This window comes from Coturnix japonica, chromosome 1, assembly GCF_054131305.1.
Source record: "Coturnix japonica strain WE chromosome 1, WE-NBRP24, whole genome shotgun sequence".
Classification (NCBI taxonomy): domain Eukaryota; kingdom Metazoa; phylum Chordata; class Aves; order Galliformes; family Phasianidae; genus Coturnix; species Coturnix japonica.
The window spans coordinates 162,725,349-162,739,909 of record NC_140663.1 but is presented as its reverse complement, the minus strand read 5'-3'; the positions used below and the strand labels follow the sequence as shown (position 1 = coordinate 162,739,909).

The window sequence follows — 14,561 nt, the reverse complement described above, 5'->3', positions numbered from 1 at the left end:
AAAAAAGCAGCACAGGCACAACAGCATGAACTGAAATCCCAGCATTTATCCTGACACAAAAAAAAAGGCCAATATTACCAGCCATTCAGCAACATCCTTTTACAACATCTCACAACACTGTTGTTGGGAGCAGCACTGAGCCACTTGACAGCAGTGAAGTCCCATAGCCCAAACCGTGACTAAGACAGAAAATCACTCTCTTGATTTCTGTCTTCTCAGTCTGCAATGAACTCAGAGCTTCAACAGCAGGTGAGCTGCTTAGAGGCCATATCCACTCTGACTACTACAAACACACTCTTCACCTTGAAGCACTTAAGTGAGGATCTCCAAACACGCCACGAACTCTGGCTCCATTCCTGTATTTATACACTGCACTTACAGCACTCTAAGTGCTCTCAGTGTTGTGATGTAGCTGTCAGCTTTGAGGCACTTCAAAGAACACTCTCCAGGGCCAGGTGTCATACAAACCTTGTATGTAGACATCACAAGAAGCCTTTAGGGCACTAAGTTCCCCCACAGGCCAGACCCAACCAGCACTCCTGGGACACAAAAAGTGCACACTGAAACAGACTGTCAGCTTTTGGGAATACAAATATCTTCTCAGAATTAAGAAACAAAAAGCAGAGAGACATCTATGTCTCAGAAAACAGCTTTTCAGCACCCAATCCCTTTATACAAATAATTTTATCTTCTACAGCTAAAACTGACTAAAAAAGGGAAAAGTCTTGAGGCATAGCTCTTCTATTGCCAACTTATCAAATCACTATAGAAGGATATATTTTTAAAACAAAGCCTGATTTGCATACACCTACATAAAGATACAGGTAAAACTAAATACTAAATAGCTTAATCTTTTAAGGACAGAAGATGAAAGAGATCTGAACAAGAGATTTGGAAATTTAGTTAAATGAAACAGATCTTTTAACATCTTGAAAGATTTTGAAGATCTTGAAACAGTTCTTTTAACTGCAGCAAGTGCCTGTACAGTCAAATGCCATTAATTCACATTATTTAACAAATAATAACAATGAAAATAATGTAAATAATAAAAAGCAACATTTGACTCCAGAAAGCAGCTTAGAAGATGAATGGTCTAAAATATGGCAGGGTGATATCCGCCCTACACCAAATAACACGAATACATCTCAGAGAGTTGAGTTCTGCCTAATTACTACAGGAATTTTCTGAGCAACCTACTCTAAGGAAACTGCTTCAGCAGGGGCTTGAACTGGATGATCTCCAGAGGTCCCTTCCAGGCCCTATGATTCTGTGAATCTGTTGATATGAGCATAACCACAACTTCCTGTGGCAGGAAACTTCAGCAAGTGGTGCTTTCTTTGAAGGAGTTCCAGGCCCTCAATCATTTCAGCTGCTCTCCTCCATGCCTTCTCCAGTTCCCATCCATGCATGTTGATAGGAGTATTCTCCGCAAGTTCAGCCTCTATGAGATGTACGTTCATCAACATTTTTATATAGAAGTAAAGTAGGAACCTCCCATTCACTGCTTATCCCTTCCCAAGTGACACTCAATATTCTGCAGGTCAAGTACTGTGATTGCCTACATGTTTTTTGACTTCACAAATCAGTAAACAGTGGAAGTGGCCATAGTGATAGGGTATTAACAGACTGCTCAGAGAACAAGTAGAAGGTAAGAGGCAGGATTGCAGTGCAGGTCTTGGAAAGCTGCAAGCTTGGTTTGTTTTGAACAAGCAATAGGAAAACCTAGGAAATAACATGCAGTGCAAAGATGTTACAAAAGTGAAAAGAACCAAGTCATTAGCTTGGTCTTAATCTCTCTCCACTTTGAGGATGACAAAAGCCAGGAGGGTTCAAGGGCTTCACAGCTTTTGATTTCAAGATTATTCCACACTTTGTTCTGCAGTCCCCAAATAGAGACAAGCAACTACTTGATTAAGTACATCAACTAGAGTAAGGTGTCAAATAAGAAAGCACAAATTCAGACTGCAAAGATGGCATATTTATTTCAGTCTCCTTTTAGGGAGTGCTTTTAAGCTCACCTAAGGGTAAAGGTAAGGACTGCCACTTGACAGAAGATTCATGCACACCCATCAGTTGGGTTTGGGACACAGTACAGACACACACAGCTGTCACTGAGCAAAGCTCCAGGCTATTGGCCACCTTTCAGAGTGGTGTCAGAACTCTGAATGTTAGAATAAAGACTAAAAACAGCCAAATGACTCTTATAACACTTATGTTATATATAAACACTACAACCTGAACCTACAGCTGCTAAGACCACCGGGGAGTACCTGGCTCTGCACAACTGCAAGGGGCAAGATCAAGGGAGACTGACCCTGAAATGCACAGAGAAGGAGCAGGAACCCAGACAAGCAGGATATAAGCCAGGGAACAAAACACCAACAGGGTGTCAGCCCCTATCCCCCCTGCAGATATGCATTCCAAACACCCAGTACACAGCTTCCTCCAAAAAATATGTTTTAAGTACACGTTCAAATACCCAATCACTAACAAAACGTGTTAGACAAAAGACTCCTTAGATATGAAACAATTCCAGTTACCCTCAAACAAACAACACAACCTGGGCAGTCAAGTCTTTTTTTTTCTGTCCCCTGAAACTGAACCCAAACTGGTATCCCTGTAAGCCCAGGGTAAAAGAAGGCTGAGAACAGCAGGGCTGTAACTGAAGAGCCAACAGGTGAGTCACTTCTGAGGGGCCCACCCTGCCACCAGTTGAGATACCTATAAAAATGGTAACTTTAAAAGCAGATTTGTGGCTATAACTGACCTCAGCTCCAGTAAAATAACTTCTTTGGTGTCTTGACTGAGTTCATACTAGGAGGAAATTTGATGCTTCCCAAATCACTAGCTCTTGACTGACACAAAAGACTTTCTACCACATGATACCGTACAAATAAATACCATTACAGTGAGGTGGAATCTAGCATTTAGATGGAAACATTTTGTACTTTCCTACAGTTCAGCAACATACCCTGCTAAGAACTAGAACAGTATATTATCAAGTTACTGTCGTCGTATGCTGTTCAGGACAACTGACTTAATTACAAGTGTCTGTTCAACTTTTAGTTTGCACAAAATAGCAGGTGCTGGGAAAACAGAACTACATTACCTAAATCAGAGTCAAAGCTTGAAGATTTCAGAGCTTTTGGGAGCAGGAGAATATTGTTTTCAGGTTTTTTGTTTTGTTTTTTAAATGCAAACCAATGAAGGGAACTTTTGCCTCAACTAGTATCAGTATCACACAATGAAGACAACCATTTTCCAAGAGGTTGCTGTATCCTGCAAAGCTTTCAAGGGATGGATAGACAAGATGATGAGGCTGCTGTAGGAGTAATGAGCATCTTTTTTGTCCCTTTAGGGAAGGGCAACAAGATCTTAACATAAGGTTGATGGACACTCTCCTCCCCACATCCCATTTCAAAGAATCAGATCTCTTTTCTTTTACTGTGATCCCAACCAATCTGAAAAGCAGAAAAAAGTACCAGGGGAAGAAATCTAAGAAAGACAGTGGAAACGTAGCTCTTGAAAGGAGACCAGGGAACACTGAAAGAACATGAGGAGTAGGGTTAACGGCTGGGCAAGATGACAATTACAGCAATGAAGACTGTTTTCAAATCTGCAGTGGTCAGTAACACCAGTTGATACACACAGAGGCACAACAGGAGTGAACAGTAGCAAGTTTTGAAGAGTCCATTCAGTAACAGCATCACAGAAGTGACATGAGCAAGCTGCTTAATCAAACACCGTTTTTCAGTTCAATTCAAACATGGACAAAAAGGCATTTTACAGCAGGTGTTTGTGATCAGACTCATTCAACCTCTAAAAATCACAGTTTTCCCCCCCCAACATCTACAATGATGGCACCATGATTAAAACCCCTAGAACCAGCTCCTTCAGAAGCTGAAACTCAACTGCTGCCTCAAGATTGGTGTTTAAACTAGATAAGGTAAAACCAAGCCTAAGGTTACATTTGCCCAACTGAGATCAAACAGACACATGCTTGTTTGTCCAGTGCTCCAAGCTGATCAGATAGCAGACCCAAAGAAACCGTGTTGCTGAAATGCTTGAACACTCTGCCTTGCAGCAGCTTTTCATTTACATAGGTATTAACACAGCTTCCAAATCAGGATTGTCTTTTACCCTACAGGTTCAGGGCAACAGTAGGCATCCCTGCACATAGCTGTTTGCATATATTTACCCATTACCAGAAGTAAAGGAGTCCTTGGAAGCCATCAGAAAAGTAAAAACAATGGTAGAAACTGGTATCAATCAAAAACTATTTTATGACAGGACACAAGAGACACCTACTGTCAAGTCTCCCAGGTAAGCACTAATAGCCCATTGTAAGGCACCTCCAGTCTTTTTGACAGTTGTTGGGATTTTTTTTTATTTGTTTTTTTAAGGTGGTAACTCTGTTTTTCTGACTGGGGGAAAGGGGGGGGGGGGATAAAATAGACAGGAAGATCTAAAGGAAAGCAACCTAAAACATCTGTTAGTGCTATCGTCACCAGTTCAAAAGAATTGGCAGATGTAATGGGGAACAAGAGGAGACCCTCCCTTCTTAAAGTAAACAATCTATACACACACAGAAAAACCTGCCTCCTTTAGGGCATTTTATACAGAGGGCAATAAGAAGGTAGAAGGATAAATACCTCATACTGTGAGGATTACAACTCCTTTCCACAGGAGCAGTCATCTAAGGTTACCTTCAACCCATGGCTCAGCAAGCACCCCCCTCTGCAGCCCCCCAGGCCCATCAATGACCCTGCCAAGCCCTGCAGCTCATTGCAAGCACTGCCCTTAGAGCCAAGTCATTCTCCTGCTTGATGCCAGAGTACACAAAAGCTCAAGTATCAAACATAAGATCTTACCAACAACCAGTCATTCCATCCTCCTATGTGAGCTAATAAATTTTGGAAGAGTTCAGTAACAGAAATAAAAGAGAAAAGCATAAAAAGTTGTGCTTTTATTTTAATAGCATTGTGGTAAGAGACTTCCATCTGCTTTCTAAGTAGCTCAGTAAAACTCTAAGACGGGAAACTATTACTTTGATCATTTTCTGAGTGAATACTCGTGTTTTAGAGAAAAAAAGAGAGATTTCCTTCTGCAGATGACATAAAGCACACCAAATCATTAAAACAAGATGCTTCATAAAAAACATCCAGGACAGTGAAGATAAACCAATACACAAATCATACCCTGTTTGCAGGAGGTTGTGATGCTACTGTTCCGATTTTTTTCTCAGTCCTTCTAACTATTCCTTGCATCTTTTTCACTTCTGGATCTACATTAATGCTACTAAAGTTCCCACAAAAATAAATAAAATAAAAAATAAAAATAAATAGGAGGCCCAGTACAAGAATTCACTCAAAGAGCACAAAGACCAAGGCTTTTTTTTTTTTTAAATTGCGAATGGACTTGCTCTATTAAGATCGAAATTGAAAAGAAATTAAGATTTAACCAACTGAGATCTAGTGCAAAGAAATGCAGATCTCATGGAAGTCTTCTGACAAGTTAATCAGTAGGATTTTATCATTGGACCAGAAAATTAAGCCCTCTATATTCAACCAAGATCAACACAAATGATGTTTTTAAGTAACCAATAAAAAGGTCAATACACTTGCCCTGTGAGTTACAATTGTTCCATCTTGTCCTCCCAGGTTCAAATCTTTACTTGGTCAAGTTTCAGAAGTTCAGTAAGGTTCAGTGAGAAGGTAGTCAGTTCATGGCTGAAATAAGGCTATGAGCTTAGAATAAGAATTCTTTTATATCCATTTCCCCTCCCACCCCTATCCCAAAAGAACAAATTTAAACATAGTTAAATAATTTCCCTGCTTACATTACCTATTTGATAACACTTTGTTTCAAGCCAAAAGTTTATGCTACAGTTTGAAACTGACAAGACAAACACCACCAACAGCATTTCACACTTAAGGCTCGTTCTCCATTGGCACACTGCAGCTACTTCATTTATACATATGTTTAACAACTATGTGTTCAGTAGCAGCAGAAGGAGTAAGGGAATATAAGATGCGCCCTAAGATTATCACTAAGATAAGATTGAATGAATAGACAATAAATTTGCATATTAAACTCAGCAGAGGTAATTGCTTTACCTCCCATTCTCCCCCCTTCAACTTGGCAAGAGGAAAAAGGGCTGGAAGTCTGTCCTCTTGATTAAAATTATGGATTAAAATTATGATTAAGGATGTGCTGAAGCTGATCAAACTGCAGTATTTACCAGCCTGAGACATTATGAACCATAAATTCCTAGGTGCAGCACATGAATGTGTAGGGACAACTAACAAACACTGGAATAGCACTGGGCAGTCCTGTAAGGTAGAAAGTGTCAAGTCCAAGCAAACTTATTTATGTTTTACTGCAGAAACAGTCTCTTCTGCATCCACTCCACTGTGCCCACGTCAGTGAGCATGCTAGTATATAAGCACCAGGAAGTGTTAAGTCCAGAAAATTAGCTCATTCCTCAGACAAATGTTACTTAGCAGCATGGATTCAGTGCTGTCTACAAACCTGCAGATTGCTGCTTTCAGCCACTATTTCAGCAATTTGTGCAGGACTCTTTGCAGCATTCATGACAAGCTGTTGTGGCAGAATTTTTACATGAGGGCACAAACAGGAAGAGGCCTGCATTCCAGGACAGCAGAACAGAAGTTACCCTTGGCATAGCCACATTCCCAGCCTCTAGATACCTAGAGAAGAATACTTCTTAGTCCTAACTCTAGGATGTGTGATGTTGTCCAATAGTTAAGCCCTCCTCTGAGAATGTCCTGTCCCATATTCTTCTTTCTAACAGGTACAGCCTTTGTTACACACACAGGTAAACGATTCTCTCACAGTTTAGCCAGCAGAGAGGTGGTTTTTTTTTTCCCCCCAACACAACCCAGAAGAAACTTGCAAAGATTCTCAAGCAGGAAAACTACAAAGAAACAGTAAGAAACAGTAATCTGTCCTGGCTGGAAAGAGTTTTAATCATAACAAACACAAACCTCCTTACAGGGTCAGAGTGATGAACTCTTCACTGTTCATCTACAGCAACAGTTTTTCACCTTACATTGTTTGCTAGGAGTTGTCAAACATTTGCTTACCTGAATGAAAGTAGCACCCTCTACTGCAGCCTTCAGGTCTGTGCAGACACTGATGAGAGCCAGTTGCTTCTCTGCATTCAAAGTTCCTTTCAGGAATCCCGACTCCTCCAGCTCTTTCATTTGTTTGCTAATAGAAATAAAGCACATTTAGCCACATTATCATTTTTAAGCCACTATTAGTATTATTTTTCAATAAAAGCTTCTTAATGGCACAGTAATGACATGCTATTTGTCATGCCACTGTATAGACAGTCAGAAACAAAAAGGTTAATTTCAGTCCTTTATCTCTGCTTCTCTCTCTGTTCCCCTCCTTCCTTCAACAAGGAACATTGTTCCTTTTCTTCAGACATGGGCAGCTAAAAGATCTATTCCTAATCCCAAATTTGTCACCACGTCAGATTTTTTACTAGTGCAGATCAGCAAGAATTTCTCCTTAAATTTAGTGTACCTTTTATTTTGTTTCTTTAGTATTACAAACAACAGCCCTTTTGTTATGACATCTCACTGTAGGATCATTGTTTAACCGTATTTAAAAAAAAAAAAAAAAGAAAAAGAAAGAGATGCATTCCATGCAGCCACAAATTGTTCCTAAAAACTAAAACAAACCCCCCTAACACAGGTAATGACTACAGTGAGTGCCTGAAAATTCCTCTTAGTAAATTGAGTATCCAGAACATTAACTGAACCAGTGAACACGTCACTGCTGCATTTGGACAAGCCACCTGAGTAAGTCTCTACAGTTTGAAACCCTCAAAAGCTGAGAGCAAGAAGGCCATTTTCAGAACTGCTTGAGTAACTGAGAAGTGCAGTTTTCACAGAAGTTACATGGGATTAAACCACCTGATCGCTATCAACTGGAAGCTCCTTGACACAGCCATTAATACATTTAAACTTACCAGTTGCCTCAGTTCAGAACTTCCCTATAGCTTTGCTATTATTCAGCAAAAATTGTTCATTCTTTAGAGAGGAAGAAATTCAGCTGATGGTTATCAGTAAGGGGGGGGGGAGGAGGAGGGTGGAAGGAATCTTTTGTTCTCCTTGCCAAGTTACTTTAAAAACTTTGGCTTCTCTTTTGGATGCTTGCTTACATAATAAGCACATTGCACTTGGCACCCAGCTGGAGGGCAGAAAAGCCACAGCAAATAGGAGTTGTACAGCCTGGGAAAAGAAAAAGTGTATTCCTGTATAACAAAAATCATACAGCTGAATATAGAAACAAGTAATGATCCACCACATGTTCCCTAAGTGGCTGTGACTCAAGGGCACACATGCCAGTCTGCATGAAGGGATTTCTGGGACAGTACCACTGGACTTAGTTTGCACCTAGAGACACCAGAAGAGACAGGGGACCCCAAACATTTGCCATATTGACTACAGCAGCCAGAGGCAAACGCTGCTCTTAATCCTTATGAAGCCAGGAAGACAATTAGCCTTGAGACAAGGGTAGCATCAGCTCCAGACCTCCTCTCCAGTCCAACCCCAGCACTTACACTGAGGCAGCACTTCTTCACCTCTACCAGCCAGGCAGCTGCAGCCACCTTTACAGCAGTAACCTTAAGCAGAGGTACTGCAGACAGGGATCGACTGCACCTCAGCTTTCAGACATTGTATGAAGTTGGGGTGAGAAGCCCATCAACAGCTTTCCAAGCAACATTTTAAATTAACAGAAGAGGGAGAGGGATGTCAGCCACTCCACCTCCATCTTTTACAATATGCTTTTCAGACTGCTTGCTGAACAACATGGGCTAACACATTCACACTCTGTCAATCCATCCTTTTATATAGAGCTCTTTACTGTCAAGAAATGTTGAATCCATAGATCTAATAATAAACTTCCTCCTCTAGATTCCCTAAATAAAATGAGGGAGATTAATCTCACCTTCCCTGTCAGCACATTCTGAGACAATCACCTTCAGTTCTCTTTCAGAGAGGATAACGTAGTGCCTTTGACTTTTTTTCTTGGCATTCAAATATGCTATGTCTCATCTTATGATAGAAGTACCTATTTCTCCCTGCAGAAAATAGCAAAACACAAACCATTTAGATCACAGTATTCTTAAGTTAGCAAAAATAAGTTTCTTATACAAAGACAATCCAGTTCCTACTAAACTACAAAGAAGTCCAACCTCCAAGATTCAGCAGGCCCTCAAATCTTCAGTTTGAGCTGAAATCAACTATCAAATTCCACAGGCACAGTAGCTGAAGTAAAATTCTGACTTCTTGTATTTTCTTGGGTACAACATAACTAAACTGTACTAGTTATGACATGGTTTTATTAAAAGGTCATAACTACCAGAATCATAGAAATCTTACAGTTGGAAGGGCCAACTCCCCTGCAATGAGCAGGGACACCACAGTTAGACCATGTTGTCCAGGGCCTGATCCAGCCTCACCTTCAAAGTCTCCAGTGACAGGGCATCAACCACAGCACTACATAACCTGCTCCAGTGCCTCACCACCCTCACTGTAAAAAAAATTCTTTTTCCTTATATCTAACCTAAACCTACCCTCCCTGAGCAGACATTTCTCCTTGTTCTTCTTTTCTTTGCCACCCTCACTAATACATTTATAATCAGTGTGATTGTTTTATTCCACAGATGAACTCCAAGTTTTCCAAATGCTAAATTAAATTCCCCTTGGGTCCTACATTGTCACGGAAGCGTAAGCAATGGCAGGGAGCCTCCCCAATACTTAAGATGCACTAAATAGTAACAGACAGGTTAAGGCACACAGCAGTGCACCACTGACCTCTACTGGATGACTTTTTATTCAGAGCAGCTTCAATTTCAGAACGATTGTCCCCAAGAGCACAGACTGAAAAGACAGACACAGCAGTCTGTGCTGGAAGACACACCACATGACTTCACACTGCGGCTGTACCACATGCAAAGCTTGAAAAGCTTGACTTGGTATCCATAAGGTCTTCAGAGAAAGATACATTCACACACAGAAGAAAACACATTTCTGAATACAGAACTTCTGAAAAGCAGTTATCAACTGCATCACAGCAGAAACCCAGCTCCAGGCCCCATAGTTCCTTAAAAACCTGGAAACTTTTCATCCTCATGACCAGAGGAAACTGCTGTCCTAAGACTGTTTTGGGGGAACAATTAGACCAGTCTCAAACTTCCCATCCACTTCTTCTACACAATATTCCTTCCACAGCCTCATTACCTTATTAATATTAGTGCAACATTTCCATTGTGTTTTATCTTTATCAGCAACATAATTCTTTATAGAATAGTAGCACAGTGCCTATTTGAAAGAAATCTGCACAACAATCACTGTGCAAGGGAGTAGTATGCACTACACTGTAGGTTTTGCATTTAATTTCAGGAATACTGTGCTATTTGTTTTTTGTTATTTTAAAGTTCAGTAATCTTGCAATCAAACCAGAATCACAATGACTCAGTGTCAGATAGGAAATGTTACGCTTTCCAAGGCAGGTTACTACAGGTTTTTTTCAGTAGATCAAGTGGCATGAAGTTGTTCAATTGACTTTTTTTTTCCCCCCATTCTCCGGAAAAAAGGTTGTTCCATTAGAGCAGGCACTGGTTAATCCAGCTACTGGTACACCCAGTTCAATCCAGCATGAAATCACTTTTTGTGTCAGGGTACCAGCTACCACGTGCACGTCAGCAGGTAGGTAGGCCATGAATCTACCATGCTAAGCTAGGCCTCGATAAGTGCACTTTCTGTATCTGGTCCACTGCTATTGTGGTAACCTGTTACAAATTTCAACATGCTCCAGTAGATGCAAATTCCACAGTTTGGTCTCATTTTAGGGCACATATTCCAGAAATAGTGCAGAGTACATTTCAGAGCTTCCATGCAGATAAAAGCAGGCCCTCATCATCAGCTGCAGGTCCATCCTACCCTCCTGCCTGTTCTCTTGCAGATCTGTGCACCTGTTGTTTTGAGAGACCTAAATTCACTACATTAAGGAATCCTGAAGAGCTCTTCTTACACAGCTTGTGTAGATTCAGAACAGCGAGTTACAAGCCAGCGTACAAAAAGTGAGTCACATAATAGGTCATTTCTACTCCTTATGAAAGTGCTGCATACTACTCAAATCTTCTTCTCCTTAGTTTAGGAAAGAAAAACTAAGAACATTACTTTGGACTCTTCAGTTTAATACTTTAAAATAGCTCCATACTCCAAGCCATGGACTAAAGAACAAAACTCTTTCCAACACTGAACTAAAAAACAAACAAACAACAACAACCACAGCCACACAAACACCAAAACAACACACCCACAACTGCATCTTAAAAATTTCCCAGAAAGCAAATCCCAGCAAGCTCAGAGAAGTAACTACCAACTGCTCTGTCACTCAGCTTCATCAGGCAGATCCTGCTGCTCTCCCCTATGAACCTTCAGGATCTGCTGGAGTTCCAGCTCTTATAAAAACATCTTCCCAGTAACACAAACAGATTTACTGCAGGTTACATGCTATGAAATCGGTGCCAAAAGAATGTTTGAGTTTAACTGTATTTTCACAGATTCAATCATTAAAATACTGGTTGGGAAAAAATAAAAACAAACCAACAACTGCATTGCTTGTGTTCTTGTCACAAAAGCTATGTTTTTCTAGAACTAAACTTTTTAACTGAGATGTTAGAACAGCCAAGACACATAAGTTAATTATAAGTTGAGTTGAGAACACCTTATGTAAAGGGCAAAACCTGCCTTGAACTCCTATGGAACAGCATATACAGGCACAGGACAGTACAATGACACACCCAAATAGCTCTACCCAGCTATGCACAGTAATTTATGTTTCTCCTTTCCAAGCTGAAAACCTTGGAAGACTGAAGTCTTCATTCTGCTATTAGACAAGGAATAGAGATGAGTGCTGGCTTTACTAACATAGCATGCAGAACTCCTCCTATTCTCAGTAATCTATAGTCTTACTGTGGATTTTGCTATGACAGCAATTCTGCAAAAAAAAATAAATGCAAGTGTCCTCATACAGGTGCAGTAACAGATATGTTAGGTTTGACTAACATCTACATGCAGAGTTTTGAAGGAATAAAAACACAAAGACAAACCACCACCTAAGAAAGATTTCCCCTCCATCACTATCAAATCTTTCTTCTTTCTTTAAGAAGCAAATCTCACTAAATATTGCATACTGATTAACCTCCAAACTCTAAGAACTGAACTAATTCAACAAAGGGCTCCTGAAGACCCTTGATATGAGCCTTGTCACTCAAAATATTCAGAGTGAAACAAACTGTAACTCTTTCTCAGGTGAAACTTCATGCCTAAACCAGCTGCCACGTACCAGTTACATTTCATTATAAGACAGCAGGAAGGAAACACTGAAACATTTAGTTTGATACTCATGATCAAACAACCAGAACTTTAGAATTCAGTGCTGGTAAAGAATAGAAGGCTGTGTGCAGAATCACTCTATCAGCGCATGCCCCCTCCCACACAAACTTGATTTCCAGAACTGGCAAGAAGAGGGTAAACAGGACCAGTCACTGTTCCTTCTAACTTATGAACCAGTGGCCAAATAAAGCAGCTGAGGATCCACGCTCAAAGCAAACAAAAGGGAATAGCTCTTCATGCAGAGAGCAGTAAACCTGTACATCACAAAGTCCTCTGGGAAGGAGGTCACAGAAAGATTTATGCAGGTTCAAGGGAAGGTTAAGAGAAATACTTAGAAACAATATGGTTAAGAGTCACTCAGTACATATGCAACTTCAAGGCACTGTATGCTCGGGGGGGGGGCGGGGAAAGACTGGCAAGACTTGAACTTATACCTCTCAGACATTCCCAAAGAACAGGACTTTCACCGCAGTGCAACAGGGTTATCAGAGAAAAGGGTTGGGGCGTACTGCTCCCAAGCACTGACTGTTCTCATGCTCAAGCCCTCAAATTCACACATTTTAAGGTGCTTCCAAGCCTCTACTGTAACTGGTCAGTAGTTGTGCCTTCAGCAGAACTGGCTACCTCTTCTTCTAGAACTCCAAAAAAGTTGCTTCAAATTTTTAAATATTTCTAATTACAGAAAACTAGTAATAATAGTACAGCTCCTTAGCAATCATATTAGCCTCTTTGCATCTTGAAACACTCTTGTTGTATTTCTACACAAAAAACAACCCGTATTTAAGCTTAGCCTATAGGTAACCTAATCACAGAAGATATGGTTTCAAGAACTTGAATCTAAACTTAAGCTCTTAAATCTTTATTTAATAATTGAAGTGTTCTTCAGAAGAGATTTGTGAACACAGTTCTTCTGTTAGTAACAGTAGTCATAGTTTTGTGCTAATATCTTCTTTAATGCCCAAAATCTATGCTCCCTCAAATGAGACTGTTCACTCATAGTTAAAGAAATCCCACAGATTCATTATAACGTCAGTCATTTTCATGGTCAGGCAGTGATAGGACAAGGGAGAATGGTTTGAAACCAAAAGAGATAAGGTTTAGGTTAGATGTTAGGAACAATTTTTTTATTCAGAGCATGGTGAGGCACTGGCACAGACTGCCCAGGGAGCTGTAGATACCCCACCTTGAGGTGCTCAAGGCCAAGATGGATGGGGCCCCAGGCAGCCCCAGCTATTGGGCAGTAGCCCTGTTGATGGCAAGCGGTTGGATCTGGATGGGCTTTAGATCCTTCTAACCCAAGTGATTCTATGACAGCAAATCAGGAGACCTACCGAATGTTTTCCAGTGCAGTTGTTAATTGTTGTTGTGCAATGTCATAAAGTTTCACTTTGAAGCCTCCAGCAGCAAACACCATGGCCCAGCTGCGACCAATGAGTCCACTGAAAAGGAAATAAATATTAACCAATTAATAAATAAGTATTTTCTTCTGGGGTCCAACGAGCACTTCAAGAACTAAACCAAAGTTTGGATTCTCGAGCATTTAATCTAAAGATCAGTTACATATTAATAAGAATCTAATCTCTCTCTACAGCAAATAAATATCCTTCACTAGTTGTATAGAAGCTTCTGAGAGCAGGGAGAATGATAACAAGGAGTCATAAATGGAAGAACAGCAGAATTCTAAGGAGCAGGAACCATTACTTTGGGACACTGGAGATTCAAGTGTCAATAGCTTTGTCAGCTGTAATCCTAACCTACAAGCTAGTGCAGAGAACCACATTATCTGTGGTCCATTACTGAGAGATTTGTAGTAACCAATAATCACATTACATCAAAGCAATGCTGGTTTTAACTTAAATAGTTTTACTACTGGGCATTAGCTTCTTCAGATTGAAGCACTGAGACACAGTGCAGTAAGATTAAGTAACTTCAGATCACATTAAAAACAAACAGCAATAACCCCAGCAAGAAGAACTCCACGGCCTCAACTGTCACAGTGACAGCACTGATCATTACACGCATTTTCTGCCACTTCCCACATTGCTGTCCCTGTATCACTAAACTTAAACAACCTCTGGCATTTGGGAAAAGGAAAGGCCAGGAGGGTAACACTAAAGG

The 14,561-nt window shown here is 40.5% G+C and overlaps 1 protein-coding gene across 1 annotated transcript in view; it reads right to left on the bottom strand.

Moving 5' to 3' along the window:
- The window catches only part of CRYL1 (crystallin lambda 1), a 42,533-nt gene that overhangs the window by 26,609 nt on the left and 1,363 nt on the right, over positions 1-14,561 (bottom strand). The window contains exons 2-3 of the mRNA XM_015852166.3: positions 13,775-13,882; positions 7,107-7,233 (exon numbers count right to left, since the gene is read on the bottom strand). Of these exons, the coding sequence (XP_015707652.2) occupies positions 7,107-7,233; positions 13,775-13,882 (235 nt within the window). The remainder of the gene's footprint in view (positions 1-7,106; positions 7,234-13,774; positions 13,883-14,561) is intronic.